Below are 24,419 nucleotides of genomic sequence, written 5' to 3'. Positions count from 1 at the left end.
AAGGCCAGTACTTTGGAGGATGCATCGACCCATCATAGGGAACTCTGCTGAAGCTCTAACACTAGAGAGGGCCACCAGGTGCAGCTGTAACACTCGGACACCAGAACCCCACAAGCCCACAGACCAGCCTCAGTCCTCCCCTTTCACCTGCCACAGCTTGCCCCTTAAGCCCAGGAGAAGCAGGCAGCATTTCAGTGGAACCTGGATGAGGTGAATCCCAGGTAGCAGCCAATGGCTTGTAATCCTTCACCAGTCACTCCGTCATTGGATGGGACACAAGTGGTCGCAAACCAACCAGAGATAAAGCCAGGTGCTGAATTTCAGAGGCTGGGTGTGGGGTGGGAATGGGGGCGGGGGAGAGATAAACTCTTGGGAGGGGAAGGTGAGATGAATAGAAACACAAGAAGCTGCCACCCAGCGAGGTACACAGGGAAACGTTCACCAGCCTCATTAATGAGCTGCCACTGTGCTGCAGCCCTGTCTGTGCCAGTTGTAGAGAAGCACTAAATAGCGAGAAGCCATTGATACAGGCCACAGAAGCGAGCGAGTGGTGGGTTTTGGTTAGTGGTGGGCAGGCTGTTAGAAAAGAGCCTCTCTCTAGGGGAAAGAGTGCTCTATCTGCAGGGTGGAGCATTCCTCCGACAGAGTTCTGTGGCACCTGTGACCCTCGGGAAGCCATGCTCTTCAAGACTGATCTCCCAAGCTAACATCTTCACAACATCATCTGCTTTAGCTTAAAACCCTGCCGGAGGAGGAAGAGGTCTTATCGCACTTCCTTTAGAGGGAGATGACTCAGTGCAAGGCTCTGGGATATTTGCACCTTGACTCATTGCACAGTCACATTCCTGTGTTAAGTTTTTGCAGGGAATCCACAGAATTCAGAGGCCCTGGGGGTTTTTCACCTTTCTCTGCCGCATGGGGCACGGTTCACTTCCTGGAGGATTCTCTGCACCTCGAATTCTTTAAACCACGATTTGAGGACTTCAATAGCTCAGACATAGGGTAGTGGTGTGTTACAGGAGTGGGTGGGTGAGATTCTGTGGCCTGCATTGTGCAGGAGGTCAGACTAGATGATCATAATGGTCCCTTCTGACCTAAAGTCTATGATTCTATGAATTCACATGCACATGGAATTCAAGCTGGTTTGAGCCCACCCTTTAGCCAATCTACCATTAATGCGCACAGAAGGGAGCATTACTGTAATAAATGCCCCTTGACAGGGAGGGATAGCTCAGTGGTTTGAGCATTGGCCTGCTAAACCCAGGGTTGTGAGTTCAATTCTTGAGGGGGCCACTTAGAGATCTGGGGCAAAAATTGGAGATTGGTCCTGCTTTGAGCAGGGGGTTGGACTAGATGACCTCCTGAGGTCCCTTCCAACCCTGATATTCTATGATTCTATGATAGAGGCCACCAACCCTGAAAGTTGAAGTCCATCTCGTGAAGGAGGACAGAGCCTCTGGGGTGAAATCTCTAAACCAAGCATGTGACAAGGCAGAGTCAAGAGTCTTATCTCCCTCCAAGCTGCTTCCCCCGGTACAGAGGAGGAAAGCGGCATGGTCTTCACCAGGAAACCAGCCAGGCATCTCTCACCACTTGCAATAGGCCAAAAACAAGAAGTGTTGTAACTCACAAGGCTGCTACTGCCCAAGCAGGACTGCTGGCCTCTCCTGTGCCAGTGCAGAAGTTGCCATGTGACCTCCCGCAGTCCAACTCAGAGGGATACAGGGTGCTCCGTGGCCAATCAACACCCCTGCTGTTGCTGGGCACAAAAGCTTTGTTATGTGAGAGATGCATTGAGCACCTTTGCCTTAACTCTTAATCACACAAACGGCAGGGATGGGGACCAGTCAGATGGAGCCTGTATGGGAGCACTGCCCCCTGGCTAGACACCCCTGCGAGTGTACCTCTGACTGCTGAGAGAACATGTACATTGCAGGTGTACCCAAAGGGTTCCCTGGCATCTAATGTGGGCTCTGTATTAGCAGAGGAGGGACTAAGCTGGGCAGACTTGAGACACAGCAAAGGCAGGGAGGCAGTTCTTTTTATCTTCCATTCCAATTAAAAGTGCAGATAAAAAAAAAATCCATAAGGCCAACGCTGTCAGCAGACAGGAGGCATTCGTGCTCCCAGAAGCACACAGCTGATAATATGCTCCCCTCCCTAGGCAGGTCTAGCAGTGCCCTCATGTGGCCAAATGGCTCCTTGGGCTTGAGTCATTTCATTCTAAAAGCAAAGCACAAAGAGGTGTTTCTCTGTTTCCCTTTAGCAGGTATAATTCCTATTAACTGCACAGTGTCTGGAGCCAGGAAACAAAGAGCTACATCTCTCACTGAATGGGTCTTTAAAGCGAAATCCATCTGGTGTCAGCCTAGGCCCTAGTTTGGGTCATTGCTGATCTCCCCAGGCAATGTGGCCAGAGGACAGGTACCTGTCCTACGTGGTATGTTTACCGCGGTCTGCAGCCTTCGATACCATTGAGCGTGATGTTTGGTTAATGACTTACAGGCTCATGGTAGGGGAGGTGGTTTGCTGCAGAGCCGAGGGCTCTTGGGTTTGGAATTCACTCCCCCAGCACACGACAAGGCTCATCTCTTCGCTCAGGCTGTCAGGCTGCAATTGGAGGTGGGTTGGGACGAGCTATAGATTAAGTCTTAATAGTTTGGAGTCTATTCTGCCATCTGAGTGTCTTGTCACCAGTAAGTGGTGAGGACCAAGCATGCACATTTTGGGGAGAATGCCCCCTCCTTCGTACATCTCTTGGCAATGCTTTCAGTGGTGCTTAAGGTACCCACCCTTATTCTCTAGGCTGCACAGAGAAACACAGGGAACAAGTCTCTCAATAGCCTGTGCCATGTGCTTTTAGAAAGGTGTAGAATTAAATCTTCTGTTCCCTATTCAGCACATGCTGCCTCAGCCCCAGGGGACAGCACCTGCCACAAGCAAAAGGGTGTGATACTTTTAGCATGGAGGACATTGGTCTACATACTGCTTTCAAAATCTCCATCACATCAACCCACCCAGAAGGAAAAGGGAGAGCTGTATAGCAAAGGGCAGCACTTTCTTACCAGCACCTTCCTGGTGGGGTTGTAAGCAATGCCACGATAGTCAACTTTCTCCCTTTTACATAGTGCAAAGCCCTTCCTGTTCCTGGCATCATTCCCGGCAAAACTACTTGATTAGCAGAACTGCAATACCTCCCCCTTGTGGAAGAAGATGAAACTATGTTAAACGTTTCATAATAGGATGCTTGGCCATTTTATTTTCACCACTGGTGCGCATAGCATGGACAAGCCCTCACCTTTCACCTCTAGGACGGAGGTCAAGTCCATCTTTAGGTCTTAAGTGAAATGACTTTGGTGTTCTCAGTAAAGACTACATTCCAAAACCATCAGGCTACAGCTAAATGGATTCACACTGCCCACAGCTCCCGGTAACATTGGTGGGAGGCCCAGAAGCACAATTCAGCACAGCATACTGGATAGTCTCTACCCTGCAGAAGCCCAAGGTTCTACACGTAAGGAGCCTGCACCCCACCAAAGGCAAGTGCTAAAATCAGGGGAAGCTCGCTCAGAACAGCACTGACAGGAAGCTTGTCTTACAGCTGCCTGGCTGGGATATAAAGCCAATTTGAATTGCTTATCACTATCTGCCCTGTAATGGAGAAGTATCTTACTTTTAAATATTAATCACTTTACCTCATGGGACAGAGAGCAGCAGTAAAATGCCAGCCCTTGCTAGAGAAGTGAGCTAGAATTCTTTACTTAAGGACTTGTATCTATTATCTGTTCTACTTGGAGCCAGCAATTTGAAATCTAGTAAATTCAGAAAATACTAAATGTAGTTTCCACAACTACAGCGGCACCTGCCACTATTTCAGCTTCATAATCACTTTTTGAAAACAGGTTTTTCTTTGGCCTTTCTGGGTGAAGGCCCCACACAAGTAAAAAAAGGAAACTGAACAGAGAGATGGCTTCTTTTGTGCATTTGTCAGCAATCAGAAGTTTCTCTTTAGACTTCATGCTGTAGCAATCTTTAGTGTTACATGTAATGACAGTAGGTATCACACAAGGAATATTTTTAAGTGGAAGTTTTTGCTCTAACATTTATTTAGCTACCTGGGGTAGAACTGCAGTGTGCCATTAACCACAGACAGACACATAATTTATTAAAAAAGTATATTTCCATTGGCAGACAAAAAGTCCACGAGCGCTGCTGCTGGCAGCTCTCCCTGAGCTAAAGAAGAAATTCCACATCTGTCATTTTCCCTTTGTCTTCAGTTTATGATCCAAGCCACTGTTTCAGCTGCTACATCAAGTCCACTTTCATAAGCCAAGCAGAGACACTCGCATTGGGTGCCAGGCTTGTTTGACTTTTAACACACCACTTAGCTCATAGCAGAGAGCAAGGGAAACCCCTGCACTGGGCTAGCTCATTCAGCAAATCCAGCTTCTTCATGGGTATCCTGAACAAGGTATTATCCCAGGCACCCAAAACTAATCATTTCACACAAATCCTCTGGTGTTTTCTCTCTGCAAGCTGGTTAGTAATAGAGCTCCTCACAGAGTCTCCAGAAAGGAGACCTTCAGAAGAGTGTCTAAGTTGGGAGGAAAAAACAGAAGCCATTAATGTTGCACTAAGTGTTATTTTTGTCATAATACACACACACACACACACACACACAGAGAGAACTTCCCCACTTATTACCAAGGACCAACGGGGAATAACCCACCAACAATTCAATATCTTAGGACTGGTAAATGGGATACTGAACCTTTTGCCTCTATTCAAAGGTCCCATTTCCAGTCAAGTCCAGGTGTGCAGTGACTTCAAGTTGTTACCAGATAGTGATCATTCAGTGGGTCTCAGTCCAGTTCTCATAGGACAAGCGTCCATATAACCAATACTGCAATGGTAGCACTAATTGATAGACATTGTTGTGGCTGCATGGAATCATAGGACTGGAAGGGACTTCGAGAGGGCATCTCGTCCAGTCCCCTGCACACAAGGCAGGACTAAGTATTATCTAGACCAGTGCTATTCAAAGTGCTGGTCCATGGACCGGTGCTAGTCCACGAGCCATCGGCTGCAGGTCTGCGCACACATTGGAAAAAAAATTGCTATTCTCATCAGATAGCTTGAGAAACACTGCTCTAGACCACCCCTAACAGGGGTTTGTCTCACCTGCTCTTAAAAGTCTCCAATGATGGAGACTCCACAACCTCCCTAGGCAATTTATTCCAGTGCTTAACCACCCTGACGGTTAGGAAGTTTTTCCTAATGTCCAACCTAAACCTCCCTTGCTGCAATTTAAGCCCATTGCTTCTTGTCCTGTCCTTAAGAGGTTAAGAAAAAAAAATTTCTCCCTCCTCTTTATAACAACCTTTTACGTTCTTGAAAACTGTTATGTCCCCCCCTCAGTCTTCCCTTTTCCAGACTAAACAAACCCAATACAGTACAGGTTCAGGTGATAAACAGTGGCTTTCAGTCTCCAGGGCCACCACACCAGCCCCTTTCAATAGCACTAAGCTCACATTAAGATGTTTAAGAGTTTTATGAAAATACCTTGAACCATGTTTCGGCTATTGTTCTCCAAAATCCTCTCCCAGGACTGCGGCAGGGTTTGCATGTCTGGCAAGTTCTCATATCTGACTTGGAGAAGAAGGAATTTACTCTCCAGGTATCTTTCTGGAAGGTAAGGATTGAAATATGGGGCCGGTGGGAGGTGAGAAGGAAACACAAGCAAGCTGACTTCTTAGGAAGTTATGAGCTCAAAAGAGAGAGTAGGGACCCATTGTAGTCCTGCAATCCAACTCCCCCTCCCACCAGGACATGCTGAAAGAGCTCTATTTGTTGTTCCTTGTCAAAACACACTAACGATAGTCACCCCAAGTATCTAAGCTTCTTCCCCCTCTATGGACTGTATTTTCTAGATTCTTTGAGAAATTCACTTACTAAAAATGTTCCCTATTCATCTCATTTCCCTTGGCCAAACAGCAGGGCCAGGAGACTGACTCCTGGAGGTGGAGGCAGGAGCAATTTGCCAGAGCTGTCCATCAAGATGCTTGGTGAGGTTTTATTGTGACCTTACTGGTCACCAGCTGATGACAACTCACAAATAAAGAAAGCCAAATCCAGTTCTGTTGACATGAATCAAGACAACAACCTCCTTGACCTGTTTGAGCTACAAACTTTTAGCTTTTCTAGCAAAGGATACACATGTCGGTAATATCTCTCAATATTGTGCAGCCATTCCAACATGTCTGCCAGCGAGGGGATAAGAGCAGTACGCTGCACAGAAGCTTCAAAACCTAGCACATCCGCATGCTGCTCATAGAGTTGGAAAACAGTGCCCACGTAGCCACTAACTACATCCCGCACTTTCTGCAAGTCAGCTCTGTGAAAACAGAGAGTCATACTCACGGCTGTGTTTTCCAAAGGGTGGCCTCACTCACTTTGTACCCCAAAATGAATTACATGGACAAGCCTCAGTACTTGCTTTAAACAAAAAAAGTGCTTCCCCTTGCACTGACAGTTTGGTGAGTTCAACAATATGCAGTAACCTGAACTGGAACTAGGGAATTCATGCAAGGAAAAGGTAAGCCTATGTGACTGTATAACTGATCGTATAGAACATGCTGCTGAGAGGCTGAACAAATCACATAATTTAAAGAGACACTGTAACTTGAAATCTAATGAGTGCTATTAACTCCTCTAAACTATTAAGTATTACACATGGCTGAGACCCCTAATAATTCTTGTGGTTTTACAATTATATATTTCTCCTTTTTTAAAATGCTTATCCCACACAAACACACATACTTCCAAGACTCTGTGAGAAAGACTGACACAAAATGAGGACAAAGGGTGAAAATGAATATTTGACAACACTCGGCCAGATTCTTTGCTATTGTAAATCAACAATTTGGGGGGAGGGATAGCTCAGTGGTTTGAGCATTGGCCTGCTAAACCCAGGGTTGTGAGTTCAATCCTTGAGGGGGCCATTTAGGGATCTGGGGCAAAAATTGGGGATTGGTCCTGCTTTGAGCAGGGGGTTGGACTAGATGACCTCCTGAGGTCCCTTCCAACCCTGATATTCTATGATTCTATGAACAAAGGTCCAACAGAACTCAATGAGGCTACACTAATTGACACCAGTTGAGAATCTGGCCCACCATGTAAAGTCAAAGTAAACAAATTGAAAGGCAGGGGACAATTTTTTGCTCACTTTCAGTTGTTATGATTTTACATATTGTTAGAACAATAGGTACAACATTTCCAGACAGAAACGTGATGCTTAGGTTGACATTATCTCCTCTCCTTCAGATGTGAATCCTGCAAACAGGCCAGAAGGGGAATCCCACCTCTCTCAGCATGTTTGCCCAGGCTTTCATAGTGCTCACAACCTGACACAACAGCCTCTTACACTTTGCCCACCAGCTCTTCCAGCAGAGTCTCTGCTGCACAGCGTTGCTTATATTTTAACTGCTCTTCCAGATCCGGGAAGCCTCGCAGTGGTGTATGTGCAAATGTGACCTTCTGGCAGGCCTGCATCTGCTCCGCCAGATTGCTGAGGGAGCTCAGGAGAGGTTTACAGTCCGTCAGCGCCGTCTGCCAAGCCTCTTGCTGCTGCTGTATGGCCTGGAAGCACTTTTGCAGGGACCGATGAAGGACCAGGATGGCTGGGCTCTCTGACATCTTCTTATAGGCAGACCCAGAGCTGCAGGAAGAGAGAGGCTCTGGTGATGGGCACCACACAGAAACCTGCAATATGCACACACAGGTACAGAGATCCTAGGGCTGAGGGTCCCCACCGCCTTCCAGTAAGCAGCCACTGTCCACACTCACCATCCCGCTCCACAGACCAGCGCCACTGGCTTAGGAGCGCAGGCCTCCAGAAGCTCAGGCAGCTCCTAGACAAGAGTTTGCTTTAGAAATGGGAAAGGTGGGGGGGAATTCGGGGTGGACTGCTGCTTATGGGGGTGAACATATTTGAGGTGAGAGCCCTGACAGAGCTGGAGGAAAGAGAGGAAGGGTCTTTATGCAGGGGGCAATGGGGACGGGGAGCAGGACCCGGGGGAGGGGAGCAGGGCCACGGGGGGGAGGGGGGTGTCTCCATACAAGGCCAGTGGGGGAGGGGAGCAGGGACCCGGGGGGGAGGGGGTGTCTCCACGGGGGGCCAATGGGGGAGGGGAGCAGGACGGGGGGGGGCGGGTCTCGATGCGGGGCCAGTGGGGGAGGGGAGCAGGGCCCCGGGGGGGGTCTCGATGCGGGGCCAAGGGGGAGGGGGTGTCTCCACGGGGGGCCAATGGGGGAGGGGAGCAGGACGGGGGGGGCGGGTCTCGATGCGGGGCCTGTGGGGGAGGGGAGCAGGGCCCCGGGGGGGAGGGGGTGTCTCCACGGGGGGGCAATGGGGGAGGGGAGCAGGACGGGGGGGGCGGGTCTCGATGCGGGGCCTGTGGGGGAGGGGAGCAGGGCCCCGGGGGGGAGGGGGTGTCTCCACGGGGGGGCAATGGGGGAGGGGAGCAGGACGGGGGGGGCGGGTCTCGATGCGGGGCCTGTGGGGGAGGGGAGCAGGACGGGAGGGGTCTCGATGCGGGGCCTGTGGGGGAGGGGAGCAGGGCCCCGGGGGGGGAGAGGTCGGGGGGGGCAGGCGAACCCCCGGGCCCTCCCTTACCTGAGCCCTGGGAAGTGTAGTTGCCAGCTCCCCTCAGACCGGAAGTGAAACCGGCTGCCCCAGCGACGGGCGCTCGCGCGAAGCGGAAGTCACCCACCTGCCTGCCCCCGAGGCATGCTGGGAATTGTAGTTCTCTCTCGTGCTCCGTTTTCCATTGGCGGCGGGAGCGCGTGCGCGTTTGGGCGCCGTCCCGCCGCTTCGCTGATTGGGCGGTCGGGTTTGAAAGTAGTTGTTGGGGCTCGCGCGCGCGTTGGGGACGCCAGGAGCGAGCCGGTGAGCGGCGGGGGGGGCCGCTCGGAGGGCAGGGGGGGCTGTTGGGGCGGGGGGCCCGCTCGGGGGGCAGGGGGGGGCGGGGTGGCAGAGGGGCCCGCTCGGGGGGGCGGGAGGGGCCGGGGCGGGGGGGCCCGCTCGGGGGGCAGGGGGGGCTGTTGGGGCGGGGGGCCCGCTCGGGGGCGGGGGGGGCAGTGGAGCCGGGGCGGGGGGGCCCGCTCTGGGGGCGGGGGGGGCTGTTGGGCCGGGGGGCTGCTCGGGGGGCTGTTGGGGCGGGGGGGCCGCTCGGGGGGGCGGGGGGGCTGCTCGGGGGGCAGGGGGGCTGTTGGGGCGGGGGGCTGCTCGGGGGGCTGTTGGGGTGGAGGGGCCCGTAGGGGGGGCCGCTCGGGGGGCAGGGGGGCTGTTGGGGCGGGGGGCCCGCTCGGGGGGCAGGGGGGGGCGGGGTGGCAGAGGGGCCCGCTCGGGGGGGCGGGAGGGGCCGGGGCGGGGGGGCCCGCTCGGGGGGCAGGGGGGGCTGTTGGGGCGGGGGGCCCGCTCGGGGGCGGGGGGGGCAGTGGAGCCGGGGCGGGGGGGCCCGCTCTGGGGGCGGGGGGGGCTGTTGGGCCGGGGGGCTGCTCGGGGGGCTGTTGGGGCGGGGGGGCCGCTCGGGGGGCAGGGGGGCTGTTGGGGCGGGGGGCTGCTCGGGGGGCTGTTGGGGTGGAGGGGCCCGTAGGGGGGGCCGCTCGGGGGGCAGGGGGGCTGTTGGGGCGGGGGGCCCGCTCGGGGGGCAGGGGGGGGGCGGGGTGGCAGAGGGGCCCGCTCGGGGGGCTGTTGGGGCGGGGGGGGCCCGCTCGGGGGGCGGGGGGGGGAAGGGGGGGGCGGGGTGGCAGAGGGGCCCGCTCGGGGGCTGTTGGGGCGGGGGGGGCCCGCTCGGGGGGCGGGGGGGGCAGAGGGGCCGGGGCGGGGGGGCCCGCTCGGGGGGCAGGGGGGGCTGTTGGGGCGGGGGGCCCGCTCGGGGGCGGGGGGGCCCGCTCGGGGGGCGGGGGGGCTGCTCGGGGGGCTGTTGGGGTGGAGGGGCCCGTGGGGGGGCGCTCGGGGGGCAGGGGGGGCTGTTGGGGCGGGGGGGCCGCTCGGGGGGGCAGGGGGGGCAGAGGGGCCCGCTCGGGGGGCTGTTGGGGCGGGGGGGCCGCTCGGGGGAGCGGGGGGGGCAGAGGGGCCCGCTCGGGGGGGGACATGCAGAACCTCCCTTCTGTCACGTTTTCGCTCCCCGGTCCTTGTCCCTCCGCCCCAGCCTTGCCCCGCACAGGGGTGGCGAGCTGCCAGCTCCATGCCCCAGTGAAACGATCCCTCCATTTTAATTCAGAAGGAGTCACACTCCGAGGCGACTATGTGAAAAGCGGGGGGGTCACCAGGACCACAGGGTTGAAAACCACTGCCCTGGCCGGGTGCCGAGCAGGTGGTTCCCAGATGGCATTGTCTACTCCAGAGAGAGGTGATGCGGATTGGGACAGGCCCGGGCTGGTTCTGACCCGTCCTCACTTCGCTGTGGGCCTGTTTAGCTTCACCGGCCCAGAGCCCCCACCACTGGAGCTGATCAGGAGCAGCCCTATGTTCAGACAAGCCCCTGCCAGGCTTTCAGCCCCAGGCCACCAGTGGTGCGTCTGCTGCCTGGTCCTGGTGCTGGGGATCCACTCCCCTGTGTGGGGCACCAATGCCGACTCTCTGCTGTGGCTTGCAGTAGTCCCAGGAGCCCTGGTTTTCAATAGGGATAGAGCAGCAGTAGCTCCCAGCCTCCCAGAAGACTAGGGCCTCTTGTCTCTGACTGGCCAAGTGTTCCCTTGTATGAACCCAACTGGCTGTTTCTGTTCTGCTGCAGAGCTCCATCCGACACCATGGCACCATCCAGGAAGAAAACAGCCAATGGAACCAGCAAAAACAATGTGAAAAAGAAAAAGCTTGCTGCGTTTTTAAAGGACTTTGATCGTGAAGGTAACCTTTGCACTCATTCATAAACTTGCTTTTTACAAAGGGTTCAGGGTCCTGAGTTGTTTTCCAGGTTAATTTAATGCTGGTTAAAGTTATTGTCTTAACAACCCTGGAAACTGACACCTCAGGACAGATAAAGCACAAACTGTAGCTTTGATCCAGAAGGATGACTTTGAGGGATTGGAGAAGGTGGTTTAATTCTCGATGCTTATGCAATCCTTGACCTTTCCTGAGGCTTCTATCCAGGGGGCTAGTTGTGATGAGTATGCTGCAATGTTGATGCAGGTCTTCTAGGAATTAAACTAAAATAGGAAATCTTTTTTGAGGTCATGGTTGTTATGGGGGCTTATTCCTTCACCCACTTACTTCCCTGGTCCTTCTCGCATGAACAGAGAGCAACAATAACCGAAGTCCAAAGGTGCAAACAATTCAATGTTTATTGGGGTGATCTTCCAGCAAGCATGATTCCAGTTTCCTTCCTTAGTGTCCCCCTTCCCAGCTCTGACACCACAGAGCCTTACACCTGGGTCCCTGTTCCCATTCATGCCCTTTCGCCAAACATGATTCTAATTTCCCCACCCCCATTCCCTGTTCCCATTTCCCCCCACCCCCTAACTTCCTGATTGACTGCAGACTATATAGTAAAACTTGAGTTCTGCTTAGTTATACCTTAACCAATCATTTTCCTGACATTTAACTAACCAATCCTAACATATTGTAACATGATTATTTAACCAATTATATCTCACCACCTTCATTAGTTTACACCCAGCAAAATTAATTATACAGCAGACAGGAACAATCACAGAACCAGATGAACAATAGCAAAGTGGGAACTATAATGACAAAACAATACAGAAGTGAGGATTTCACATCCCAGCTATTGATAAGTGAGTTCTTGCCAGACAGGATGCTATCAAACTAAGTTTCCTTTTACATCTTCTAGGCACTTTCCTTTCTCTGGAGGTGATAGGCATTATCAGGACAGGATTGTATTCCTAACGGCCCAATAGCACCTTATTTCAATGTGACTAGGTTGGAATGTGAGGATGTGACCGGTTGCTTCCCAGTTTACGGCTGCCTCTGTTGCTTAGCCAAAGGCCTTAGCCTAAGAACAGGGCCTCAGACTGTCACAGTAAGAGAAGGACCTTACACTGCAGACAGTGATTTTGATTCTTTCTTTTATACCTCTATAACTAGCCAAGTGATAAGAATACACCTAAATTCTTAGAGTATAGGCCTTTACAGACAGGCCTGAATTATCTATATCCTAACAACTGTTAGCTGTTAAATATTAATATTGGGTGCTTGTCAATAGGCTATTTAGAGAGGCAAGGTCCATGCAGTGATATCTCTTATTGAACCAACTTCTGTTGGTGAGAAACAAGCTTGCATGCTTACATAGAGCTCTTCTTCAGATCTGGGAAATGTACTCTGTGTCACAGCTAAATGCAAGGTAGAACAGATTGTCCAGCATAAATAGTTAATACATATTTCAAGGGATCATTCAATGTGAAGTGGCCTGTTAATACCTTTCCAGTTATAGGGGGGAGGTTTAGTGTTTTATAGATTTTTGTAATAAACCATAAATCCAGTGTGTGTATATTCAGTTCATGATTTTTAGTATCTAGCAAAGTTATGAATTTAAGTTCCCAAGTTCGATTTTTGAAGGTGTTGCACGGGTTTCCTTTGAGGATGAGGACTGAGAGGTCAGACATAGAATGATCACTTTGGAAAGTGTGTACCACACAGGTGATATGGTATTTTTGTCTTTTATCATTTTTCTGTGTGAGTTCATTCAAGAGCTTAGTGATTACCTGATTTCACCCACATAGTTGTTGTTATCGAGGTACACTTAGTGCACTGGCTGAGATACACCACATGTTGCGATAGAATTGTTTAGAAGCCAGGGATTTTGAGAGGTGTCTTGTAAGGGGTGTTCATCATCGCAGCAGTGGAGAGGTCCACAGGTTTTGCATCTGTTGTTCTGGCAGTGTCTGGTGCTGCTTTGAGTTAATGTGTCTTGGTCTGTGCAGAACTTTTTTCTGATGATGGGATTGGGGGGTTGTTTGAAGGGCAGGAAAGGGGGTTCAGGAAAGATTTCTTTCAGGATGTGGTCCCCATCAAGTGTGGGTTGTAATTGTTTAATGATATGGGTTCCAATATGGGTGGTAGGTGACAATCTGTTCCACCTTGTGGAATTCTTCCATCAACCTAGTGACTGCCTCTTGGGGAGGTGGATTGCCCACACCAATGTGCGAAACCCTCCTGTTGGTTTAGGGAGTGTCTACACAGAAGCACTGCAGACATACCTTTATACAGTCCAGTTAATTTTCTACCATTGGCTCATAGCAAATGAAAATATAAGTGCTCAAAAAGGCTTATTTGGCAAGAATGAAATAGATTTGATCAGAAAAGCGCATTCACAAGGGAGTAGATTTTTGCTGATATTCAGAGAAATATAAATTCAAGCCCTGATATGTAAATCCCTGAATAACATTTGTGTTCTATGTAGTAATCAATCAAAATTCTTTTCTTTTTTTTGTTTTAGTCCAAACTAGAATTGATCAGCTACAAACAAATGGGCAAAATCTTCTCAAGGAATTGGATAATCTTTATAACATAGAAAACCTCCGACTTCCTCTAGCACTGAGAGAGATGAACTGGCTTGACTACTTTGGTATGGTCCATCCACTCCAATATGTATTGACAAAATAGTTCAAAAATGTACTAAATTTAGAGCTAAAAGTGAATTAATAAGTCATTCATCCAGTTAGTGGACTCTGTTTAATGACATATCCTAGTTGCATGATTTTCAGAAACGTAATTACTATTTACGTTGTTATCTATAATTACAGTAAATTATTTCTTTTGTAACATATCACATTTAAAGTCAATATATTGGATAAGTTTATTTGTATGAAAGTGCTAATTCAAAATAAGGCTTCAAATGTTTTTCCTTTGGATGTCTTAAACTCATTGGCACATGAGATAAGAGGTGTGGCACTGGGTTAACTGGGTACAAAATCATGTGTTTAAAAAAAAACCTTTGGAAACAAGAAGAGGCAAATTGAATATCCTATCCACATGGATTCGTAGACAACCACAGATTTTCTGTTTACGATAAATCCTGCTTTCCCACTAGTTCCTTTATCTTAAGATGGTCATTAACTGTCAAGAAATGCTCATTGTTTGCCTGTTTGTTTAATTCTACCCAAGTATTAAAACTTTAATATTGCATAAATTACTCTGGTTATACATTGATAAAAAAATGTTCTGTCTCCAGCTAAAGGAGGAAGTAAAAAGGCCCTAGAAGAAGCAGCAACGGTAGGTAACATACATCTAGTGTAGCTCCTAAGCCAAATAAAAACTTCTTTTCTGGTACAACTGGATAATGTTTTTAGGAACCCAATCTTTATTTAAACCATTGCATCATTTTAAGAGTCTTAGCACAGCACTTGGTGAAAGGATTAAATAAGACATGAAACGTTTGTAGTCTCTCCTGTCTGGCCAAAGTGCTAGCCTTCTCCTTCAATTACTTGGTTTATGGTAAATCTTTGACACTCCTTTTTCCAAGATACATATCCAGTCCCCCGTGCCGTGCACTTTAATGACTATTGAAACTCACTTCATTGTTATGGCTGCCACCTAATACAGACTTCTCCGAAATCTTTACTGAGGCCAGGTCTACACTCAAAAGTTAAGTCAACTCAGCTACATCACTCAGGAATGTGAAAAATGCACACCCCTGAGCCACATAGTTAAGCTGATCTAAGCCCCAGTATAAACAGCCCTTGGTTGATGGAAGAATTCTTCCACCACCTAGCTACTGCCTTGGAGACATGGATTAACTATGCTGATTGAAAAAACCCTTCCTTTGCTGTAGTGAGTGTCTATACCGAAGCTCTTTGTGGCTCAGCTGCAGTGTTTCAAGTGTAGAGAAGCCCTGAGTCTGAAGCATTTGGTAGCTGGAAGACTTGTTCCTGAATTCTGTAACTACCTCTTTGCTCCTCTTACTCAGAGGATTCTCAAGTTTCAGAAAACTGACCTTGTAATTCAAGCTGGGTCTCTGCAGTTGATAGTGGGTGTCTGCCTTTGATTTTTAAAGAAGTGGAAAATAGCAAGTGTCCTGACCTACTTTCTCTCATGGCCCAGATAGCTGAAAGTTTTCAATTTTAGCAGTCTTTTTATAGGAAGCCATTTTTCTGCAATGAAATCTTGGCTTGCCTACCAGTGATACTAATTGACTAAACAGACTATCAGTTAAACAATGTTTCCTTACTGTTATCTTGCCCTGCCTCATTCACCAGGGAATATGCATTTCTTTGTAAACCAGAAAACTTCTATGTTGGGATTGGACTGAAATGTTTGGGGGTTGGGAATAGCTGTAGCAGGTGAATAAAGTCTTTCAGTACTAAGTGCTGTGCAGGTCCTGCAAGCTGTTACCATTTCTAAAATACCAGAGAAGTGTTTACATAGCAAAGTGCAAAGCAGCATAGAAGCATTTTTATTGTAAAATAATTATGGGTTTACACTGCTGTTTGCAGGCAGTTAGGAATGAGTTCTTTACTAATAATACACATGGTATTGTGATTGCTTTTGGTTTTAGGCAGATTTGGAGCTATCAGAAATAAACAAACTTACAGCAGAAGTTATCCAGACGCCTTTCAGAATTGTCAAGAAAGGTCAGTTTGTTTACAAGCATTGCTGAATGTTCTGGGTGCAATCAATAGTGGAATGTTTTTTTGTTCCTTATGGATCTTGTCAGCTATCTTCCAACTCTCATTAACTGGCCTAAATAGGTTTCAAAGAAACAATTGTTGCTTCAGTCTTTGTGATGTTACATGTGCAGCGTGTTAACTTAGATTTGCTAAATCTTATAGAAGTGTTGTTCACATTTGTTTATGCCACCCATAAAACCCCTTTCCTTATAAAATCCTACTTTATTTCTATATAAGTATGTAACTACTAGTTCAATAATTTGTTTGCCAAACAAACTTCACAACTGTTTTCTTTTCACCTTATCTGTTCGTGGATATTTTAATATGCTTCGAATTTTTTCAATTTGGACACTTTTTTCTCCTTCTAGCTAAAAAATCCAAACAGGATATTGATGCTATTGAAGAAGAAACAGAACTTAGTTTGCTCCCTGTAGCAAAGAAGAGGAAACAGGATAGCAAAGAACCAGAACCAGAACATGAAAATGTTTATCCCAAAACAGGGAAGGTAAATAACTGATCTTGTTGTGGTTATGGCCCAGGCAGGAAGTGAGTTGACTTTTGATGGAGGTGATGCTTATAGCTTGCTTGCCGTAGGCTAGCTACCTGTTTTAATCAGCAGTATAGGTTTATATAATCTTTTTATTTAAAATTTGTAAAATATAACTTTACAACTAGTTTTATTTTGCAGAAGAATATATGTATTTTTCAGATGCAGCTTAAATCACATGACCATCTGAAAATGTTATCTATTCTATTTGTAATATCCAAGATGACTATAATGGGAAGAGAGAGATTTCTCATTTTGTTTTCTTGTACATTTGTAAAAGCTCTCTGGGTAGTCTCTTTCACTGTTTCCCCTCTGTACTGTACAGTCAATTTCCCTAGTTTGTTTCTGTGTGAAAGACCCGTTGGGGAGAGAATTTCTTTTAAAATGTGTAAAACCACAAATTGTCAGGGGACTTCAGGGTATTTTCATATATTTTGTGTGTCTCCAAACCTTCAATGAGAAATTAGTTTCTCCCTTTGCTTCATAGCCTGAATTCTGTTTGTCATGAGATCAGAGTCCACATGGTATCTGAGTGCCTTAGATAGATTCTGTTATGAGGTAGAACCCAACCACTTCTGAAAGTGTACAGAAACATTTTATATCCCTTTTCTCTTAAATTGTATGTTCAACTTCCATCATGTTCTGGGAGCAGGAGTCTCTTTACCCAAGACTGCTCTAACTAACTATTAGAATTTTGATATCTATGGAAAAGAATTCTGCACAAATCCCTGTGTCTTCCCCAGCTCAGCTCTAGGCTATGATAAAGCCAAGACTCAAAAGGGACAGGTTTTCCACAGTTTTGATCATCTGAGAAGGGGAACAGTGAGTCTTGTTCTTCAGTTCCTGTTACCAGTGTTAGTTCAGTTATGGGAGCACTTCTTCAGAACTGGAGTTCAGCTGTGGTTTGATCAAGAAACAGTAAATAATTCAGTTAGTTCTGTGTGTTCCAGGTGAAGACATCAACCAAAAAAGTGCCAGTTTCGAAGAGCAGAAGAGCTCCATCAGCGAGAGTGAAACGCATTAGTAAAAGGTAAGAGTCTGGAGTGGTGTGAATCCCTCTCTTTCAATGTGGGGATGGAAAGGGGAGACCAGAAATGATACTGCCAAAGTAACCATGGTTGGGGTGGATGGATGGAGGAGAGAGTGATCTGGCTGACAAAGCGTACTGTGCTGGAGGAGCTAACAAAAAGGTATGGTAGGGGTAAATGGAGGAGCTCTACAGAGGGCAGTCTCATAGTATGGTAAGGTGACTGATCAGCTATTCTCTTTGAGGGTGTGTGGGGTTTTACACTGAATCAAGCTGTCATAAAACTGCAGTCTTTGCTGCCATGTCAAGAGGCATTACCTGAAATCAGGAGAAACCTCTAGTTTCCAAATACCCTCACATTGTTCTCAGCTTTTCTAACTAATAAAACAGATGTTCAGAACTGAGAAGCAACTGCTAAACTGGTCTTTTAAAAGGGCATCATCTTATCACTGCCACTCTCTTTGAGCAGGTCAAGCAAAAATAATTTTGTCACTCCAGCCCTTGGCCAAGTCGCTGGTGCCCGCACATGGGGAAGGACCTCCACTGTCACCCCTAAATTTGATTCCAGGTGAGTGTGCATTAATTAGCAAAGCCACGTTGCTGTATATTTATAGTATTCTGCAAAATGTCTCTATTAAGTATCAGAATTTGCTAGGTGTCAAGGCATCTAGTGTGTCTTGCCATTAGTTTTCCATGAGCTGGGACAGAACAGTTGCAATGTAGATCAGCTTGTTACCATTCTGCCCCATGGCAGTGGCTGTTCCTATCTGATGTGTGTTATAAGAGCCATAATATAACACTTCACATATTCAAAGTGCTGTAGAAATATTGACTAACCGTCACGACCCTGAAATATTAAGGATGAGATAACTGAGGTAGAGAAGTGAGATTATTTGACTACTATTAGTAGAGTGTCACGAGCAGAGCCAGGATTGGAATTTGAGACTTCATGATTCTGTATTCATTTGTGCATGGCTTACTGTGCTCAGTCTTGTACTGTGCAATCAGCAAAATTGTAGTCTACTTGTTTGAACCATCTCCACACTGTCCCTTCTCCCTCTCCTTTTTCCATTGTTCAAATATGTGCATCTGATGCGTGCAAAACTAACAACTGTGGTATGTAACCTATTGCTTAAATCAGCCTCTGTGCCTGATGAGAGGAGGATAGCTAATAGAACACCGAGTTTTTAAAAAGGCCCTGAGGCAATCCTGGCAATTACAGGCTAGTAAGCCTAACTTCAGGAACAGGCAGATTGGTTGAAACTATAGTAAAGAACAATTAGCAGATATGCTGGGAAAGCGTCAACATAGCCTTCGTAAAGGGAAATCATGCCTCACCAATCTATTAGCATTCTTTGAGGGGGTGGTCACAAGCATGTGGACAAGGGTGATCCAGTGGATTTAGTGTACTTGGACTTTGACAAGGTCCCATACCAAAGACTAGTAAGCAGTCATGGGATAAGAAGGAAGATCCTCTCATGAGTCAGTAACTTGTTTCCTATCTTTTCACCAAGGGCAGGAATAAATGGTCAGTTTTCACAGTGGAGAGAGGTAAAATAGCAGGATCCTTCAATGATGTGTACTGGGACCAGTGCTGTTCAACATATTCATAAATGATCTGCAAAAGGGGGTGAACAATGAGGTGGCAAAATTTGCAGATGATACAGAATTACTTAATAGTTAAGTCCAAAGAAGACTACAAACAATTGCAAAGGGATCTCACAAAACTGGGTGATCAGGCGCCAAAATTGTAGATGAAATTTTAGAGTTGATAAGTGCAAAGTAATGTACATTGGAAAACATAGTCTCAGCCGTGATGGGGTGTCCACGCCACACAAGGCAGAGCAAGTTAAATTAGGTCAATTAACCTGGTAGGCTGCACCTGCGCGGAGACTTGGGCTTGATGGACAGGCACTAAGTGGAGTCCAGCTGAGCAGAGGCAGGCTGAGTTCATATAAAGCCAGCAAGCTGAGAACATGAGCTGCAGAAGTAGTCTGCAGTCCCTCCCTGGGTGGAGGAAGTTTGGGTTGGTAAACTCGGGCCCGGGGGAGCCAGAAGATAGAGCAAAGAAGTAGAAAGAAGTCCAGGGAAAGAGCAACAGGGAGCAAGCAGACCATAATTGCTGGACATAGGGTCCCTGGACTGGAACCCAAAGTAGTGTGTGGGCTGGGGTTCCCCTTCCAGCCACTGGGAAAATGGTACAGGGCCTGGCCTTGGATGGGAAGACTGTCTGGAAAAGATGAGGACAGCTGATCCAGTGGGACTTTAATACCCTGGAAGGGGAGGACTACATAATGACCTGGCCAGAGGGCTGAATCATGAGGAGGGAGCACTACATGTCCTGTAGAGTGAGAGAGGATGCAATGTGAGCCACCAGTGGGAGGGGGGACATCAGACCTTAGTGGAGCTAATACCCAGATGTGGCCACAAGAAAGTACCCCAATGGTAAGTGGACCCGTGACACCAACTTTATATACAAAATGGTGGGGTCTAATTAGCTGTTCCACTCATGAAAGATCTTGGAGTCATCATGGATAGTTCTCTGAAAACATCTGCTCAATGTGCAGTGGCAGTCAAAAAAGCTATCGATGTTAAGAACCATTAGAAAAGAGAGAGACAGAAAATATAGTGCTGCTATACAAATCCATGGTACATCCACACCTTGAATACTGCTTGCAGTACTGGTCACCCCATCTCAAAAAAGATACATTAGAATTGGAAAAGATACAGAGAAGGGCAACAAAAATGGTTAGGGCTAAGGAACAACTTCCATATGAGGACAGATTAAAAAACCTGGGGCAGTTCAGATTAGAACAGAGATGACTAAGGGAGGGATATGATAGGGATCTAAAATTTCAAAAGCAGGTGCTTTAGTTTTTAGGTTGGGTGCTTTTGGTTTTTTAAACCGCTTGGGCTTGATTTTTAGAAGTGCTTATCTTATCGTTCTCAAGTAAAGCTGTAGTCAGTGGGAGCTGTGGGTGCTCATCATTTCTGAAGATTGGGCTCAGGATGTCTGGAGCTGTGCACCTAAAACCAGAGTCTGCTTTTGAAATGTTGGCCTAAATATGTCAAATGTCTTCTCAGAATTAGCTCTTTCAGTGTAAAATATGGAATATTGAGACGACTACAACACATCACTTAATAGCCTTAGGTTTTGGCCTCAGAGTTTTGATTGATTTAGAGCCAGAAGCCTGTAGTCCCACAGAAGAGGGTAGATGGAGGTCATAAATAGAAAAAAGAAGATAAGATAAATCATGTCCTAGTTTAATCAGAGTTTTTTGTTAGTACAGTTGGGTTCTGACAAGCTCTGTTGGTTTCGCACTTCAAGATACACATTTTTCTCCAACCTGTTTCCCTTGAAAATGAGATGTTTGAAATCTCTAGTTGGGGAGAATCTCATGAAACGTACTGCTGATCATTTTAATTGGCTAGAATAAAGTTATTCAGCAATAACTTCGGAACATCTTTCAGGCTTTTCAAGACACCAGGTCTACGCACGCCTGCCGCACATGAGCATGTTTACATCGTCTCTGCAAACGGCAGCCCTCTTGCTAACAGCAACGATGTCATCATTACGGTCCCTGTCGGAGGAGGGGAGGTAAAGCAGAAACTTATTAAAAATGTAGGGAAATATTTTAGTGGGTCTTGAAGTGCATCAAATGCAATTTAAAATAATGGCTGATAGCAGTATGTGCCATGGTGCAATACAGAAAAGGTGTGAGATAAGTCTGTGATCTCATGCTGCATCTGGTCCTCTATTTGTAACTAGTCCTGTTTATCAGTAACCTTATCCTGTTCCCAGGACAGTGGGTCCATCACTTGCTATAAAAGCAGTACATGATTCCCTGCTCTTAAATATAGTGGTCTATCAATCTTTCTAATATATAATCCAGATACTTCAATCTTGTTTGGTTCTTTCACTGGTTTCACTTACAAGCTAACATGTACCAGTATGATACAGCTGAACAGTAACTGAGACTTGTGGTCTTTTTCGTACAGAACATTCGTTTAGCAGCCAGTGACCTGACCAAAAGGAATTTAAGTCATCTCAATCCAGAGACCCTGGGAATTATGAAGAAGTTATCAGTAAGTCAATATATACTTGGCTATGAATTGAAACTGGTCTGTTGTGGTGCCTAGCATTGTCATCATCCCTGTAGTCAAGTTAATGGGCCATCAGTTTCCATTAGACTCTGCCAGTCATCTTTCTTGTTAAATTCTTTTCCTCTTGTGTTTGCCTGGATCTTGGCGCGCCCAGAAAATATGGTTTTATACAATGTGGGTCTGTTCACCTAGTCAGCAAAATACACAGAGGTGGGTCTTACACTCAACTGGTCTGTATACAAACCGTGCTTTCATTAGTGGGAGAGAGCTACCGGTAGTGCTTAGGATTTAATTCAAGGGTGAATATGCCCTCCTTTTTTTCCAGTGTAGGTGGTTTTAGGATGGGGGTGGGCAAACTTTTTGGCCTGAGGGCCACCTCTGGGTATGGAAATTGTATGGTGGGCCATGAATGCTCACGAAATTATGGGTTGGGGTGCAGGAGGGGGTGAGGGCTCCAGCTGGCGGTGCAGGCTATGGAGTGGGGCTGGCGATGAGGGTGTAGGAGGGTGTTCTGGGCTGGCACCGAGGGGTTAGAGGGCAGGAGGGATATCAGGGCTGGGGCAGGGGGTTGGGGCATGGCAGGGGGGCAGGCTCTGCGGGGCACTTACCTCAAGCAGATCCCAGAAGCAGCAGCATGTCCCCCATCCAGCTCCTATGAGGAGGCGCGGCCAGGCAGTTCTGCCCCGTCCACAGGCGCTGCCCCTGCAGCTCCCATTGGCCGTGGTTCCCAGCCAATGGGAGCTGCGGGGGCAGCGCTTGGGGCGGAGGCAGTATGCGGAGCCCCCTGGCTACCCTATGTGTAGGAGTTGGAGAAGGGACATGCTGCTGTTTCCAGGAGCCACACGGAGCTGGGCAAGCCCTGGACCCCGCTCCCCAGAGGGAGCTCAAGGACCAGATTAAAATGTCTGGAGGGCCGGATGCTGCCCCTGGGCTGTAGTTTGCCCACCCCTACTTTAGGATATGGCAGCATGTGTTCTTTACAAGTGCTATTTGTTAATCTTTCTCCTTTTTAGGTTCATCTTGCACAAGTATGCAGCAGCACGAACACCCAAAGATGAAACTTCAGGGATAATTGACTTTTTTTGTAAATCTGGAACATCAATTTTAGGACTACAACCTGAATTCTTACTCTATTCTTTTACCTTTCTGTTACACGGTGGAAGTTAGGAACAGATTTTCAGCCTGTAATATATAATGTGATTAGAATAGGTTGACTTCTTTTTGTACAGAAAGAAGTACTTAGTTTCCTGTTTCAAGATAGCTAGCTATACCTTGGCCTTGGATCCTCCAGAGTGTATGAGAGACAAGTCAGGTGGATACAGCTGCCCTGCAATCTGCAGAAGATCGAAGCAGTAGGATCTATTGGATTACAGGTGTGATTGACAAAAGTTTTATCTGGTTTGGGAGCAAAAGCGGTGGAGCTGCTCATTGCACTTATTACCAGGCAAGTTTTCTGTTTATTGATGTCATCATTGCAAGGTGCTAATTAGTTGTATTCTAACAGCTGGAATATGAACCTCAATTACAAATAATTAATAGGGGGTGCTAAAAGAACATTTTATTGCAGACCAGCTAATGAAGCTGCCAGGGGTGCTAGGGGTACAACGAATCCTTTGTTTTGTTTTTCTCACAGCAGCCACTGAACTTTCAATCCTGCTCTCCAGTTTACAGTGAACAATGTACTTGAAGTCTTTTATTGTACATCCTACCGTTGTTTTTAAAGAAATGAATACACTGGTGTGTTCTTAAACCCATAATTTTACTGAGTTTTAAAGCTTCTATCTACAAAACCAATCATCTAGACCTCCGATCCTCTAAGTCTAAGGCACATACACTTACTGGGCAAGTCCCTTTAGAGTGGTTGGAGACAGCCAGTGGAGAGTTCCCTCTGCACAGGGAAACTGCTGTTTCCTGCACTAGCTCCTAGGGAGGAGATGGGGATGTGGCAGGGCCAGGTTCCACTATGTCTAGGTCTCCACTGCGGTGTTCCCTGCATTCTTTTCATGAACTAAAAAAGTTTTACACAATAAATACTGTTTATAGATGGAATAAAATTAGTTACATATTCATTGACTTTTACTGTTTTAGAAAATTCCTGCTTCGCTTAATAGCGCATGGACAGCACTGATGCATTAGAATGGTCAGTGTCCAGCACCTTACTCTTCTCCAGCATTTCTGTGATGGAAAAAGCCTGAAGCACTTCATAACCTCTGTGTAGGAATCATGTGACTGAAACCTGGCCTGGAACAACAACAACAACATCTGTTCTGTGTCTTTACACATAGTTTTCAGAGTTCTGAAGAGAGCTTTAAGAAGCCAGAATAAAAGTTCAGAAAGCTGAACTTTGCAACAAGAGTTAACACCCTGTATCTTTCCAAAGTGGAACATGAGCCCCAAGTTGTCTGGGCTTCTGTTCTGTGCTTCATTCCAGAACTTTAGGAATAATGGCTTGTCAACCCCTTTTCCTCCAATGTCTGTTTTTCTATAGTGTACTTAACATTATATAAACTAAGGCAATACTGGAACAGGCAGTTCTTAACAGTAAACTACATGCCCTCTTCTGATTCTGTCCCACCACATAATTCCAGTGACACTTAGTACATAGTAGTTGGCTCAATGTGCATTACAAAAGGTAACTATTATCCTCTTGCCAAGAAAGGGAATGGGACTAGCTGGAAAAAAATCATGGGAAGAAAGTTCATTTGAATTTTTTTGTAGGAAAATTTTCATTTAGATTTTACTTGAATTTAAATTTCAAACTTTTGTTTTTTTCCCTTTCCAGACCACTCTTTGCTTTTTTTCCTCCACTGACTTCAATAGAATGACTGTCTAGGGTTTGTCTTTTCACTTATTTCTTTTCAGTTTTCGTTTATCTGCTGTAACTTTTCAAATCCTTTTCCAACTGTGGAAAAGTTGAGTTGTAAAAGGAAAAATGAAATTGTAACTCTGCCACTTTGTAACTTTCCAAAATTCCCTCAACTTCAGAAAAGCTATAACAGCAAACATTTTCAAAGCTGAGTTACAGGGTATTTTAACACAGAGGGAAAGACGCTAGAGGTCTGGGCCTGGCATCTGTTTGTGTATCTGACAACCTGCAGGGTTTGGAAGAAA

General features: G+C 47.1%; 2 protein-coding genes across 5 annotated transcripts; one reads left to right on the top strand and one right to left on the bottom strand.

Moving 5' to 3' along the window:
• Nucleotides 1-4,158: 4,158 nt before the first annotated feature.
• Nucleotides 4,159-8,986, bottom strand: AIRIM (AFG2 interacting ribosome maturation factor). 3 transcript variants are annotated; one of them, XM_073317611.1, is made up of 6 exons: nt 8,675-8,861; nt 7,846-7,910; nt 7,424-7,717; nt 6,215-6,394; nt 5,563-5,681; nt 4,159-4,594 (listed from the first exon to the last, which is right to left on the bottom strand). In XM_073317611.1, exons 3-6 carry the CDS (start codon nt 7,693-7,695, stop codon nt 4,557-4,559), a joined length of 609 nt encoding a protein of 202 aa, XP_073173712.1. In that variant the 5' UTR covers nt 7,696-7,717; nt 7,846-7,910; nt 8,675-8,861; the 3' UTR covers nt 4,159-4,556. The 3 variants fall into 3 exon arrangements, with proteins under 3 accessions (XP_073173712.1, XP_073173713.1, XP_073173711.1); XM_073317612.1 differs by lacking the exon at nt 7,846-7,910 and having other exon boundaries at nt 8,772-8,986; XM_073317610.1 differs by lacking the exon at nt 7,846-7,910.
• CDCA8 (cell division cycle associated 8) lies at nt 8,779-23,365 on the top strand. Of its 2 annotated transcripts, none has more exons than XM_073317609.2 (11): nt 8,779-8,947; nt 10,800-10,912; nt 13,461-13,589; nt 14,196-14,236; nt 15,519-15,594; nt 15,999-16,135; nt 17,128-17,207; nt 17,674-17,772; nt 20,676-20,802; nt 21,204-21,290; nt 22,322-23,365. In XM_073317609.2, exons 2-11 carry the CDS (start codon nt 10,816-10,818, stop codon nt 22,364-22,366), a joined length of 918 nt encoding a protein of 305 aa, XP_073173710.1. In that variant the 5' UTR covers nt 8,779-8,947; nt 10,800-10,815; the 3' UTR covers nt 22,367-23,365. The 2 variants fall into 2 exon arrangements, with proteins under 2 accessions (XP_073173710.1, XP_073173709.2); XM_073317608.2 differs by lacking the exon at nt 8,779-8,947 and adding an exon at nt 10,370-10,415.
• Nucleotides 23,366-24,419: the final 1,054 nt, after the last annotated feature.

This window comes from Lepidochelys kempii, chromosome 19 (assembly GCF_965140285.1).
Source record: "Lepidochelys kempii isolate rLepKem1 chromosome 19, rLepKem1.hap1, whole genome shotgun sequence".
NCBI lineage: Eukaryota > Metazoa > Chordata > Testudines > Cheloniidae > Lepidochelys > Lepidochelys kempii.
This window is presented reverse-complemented; position numbering and strand designations above follow the sequence as displayed.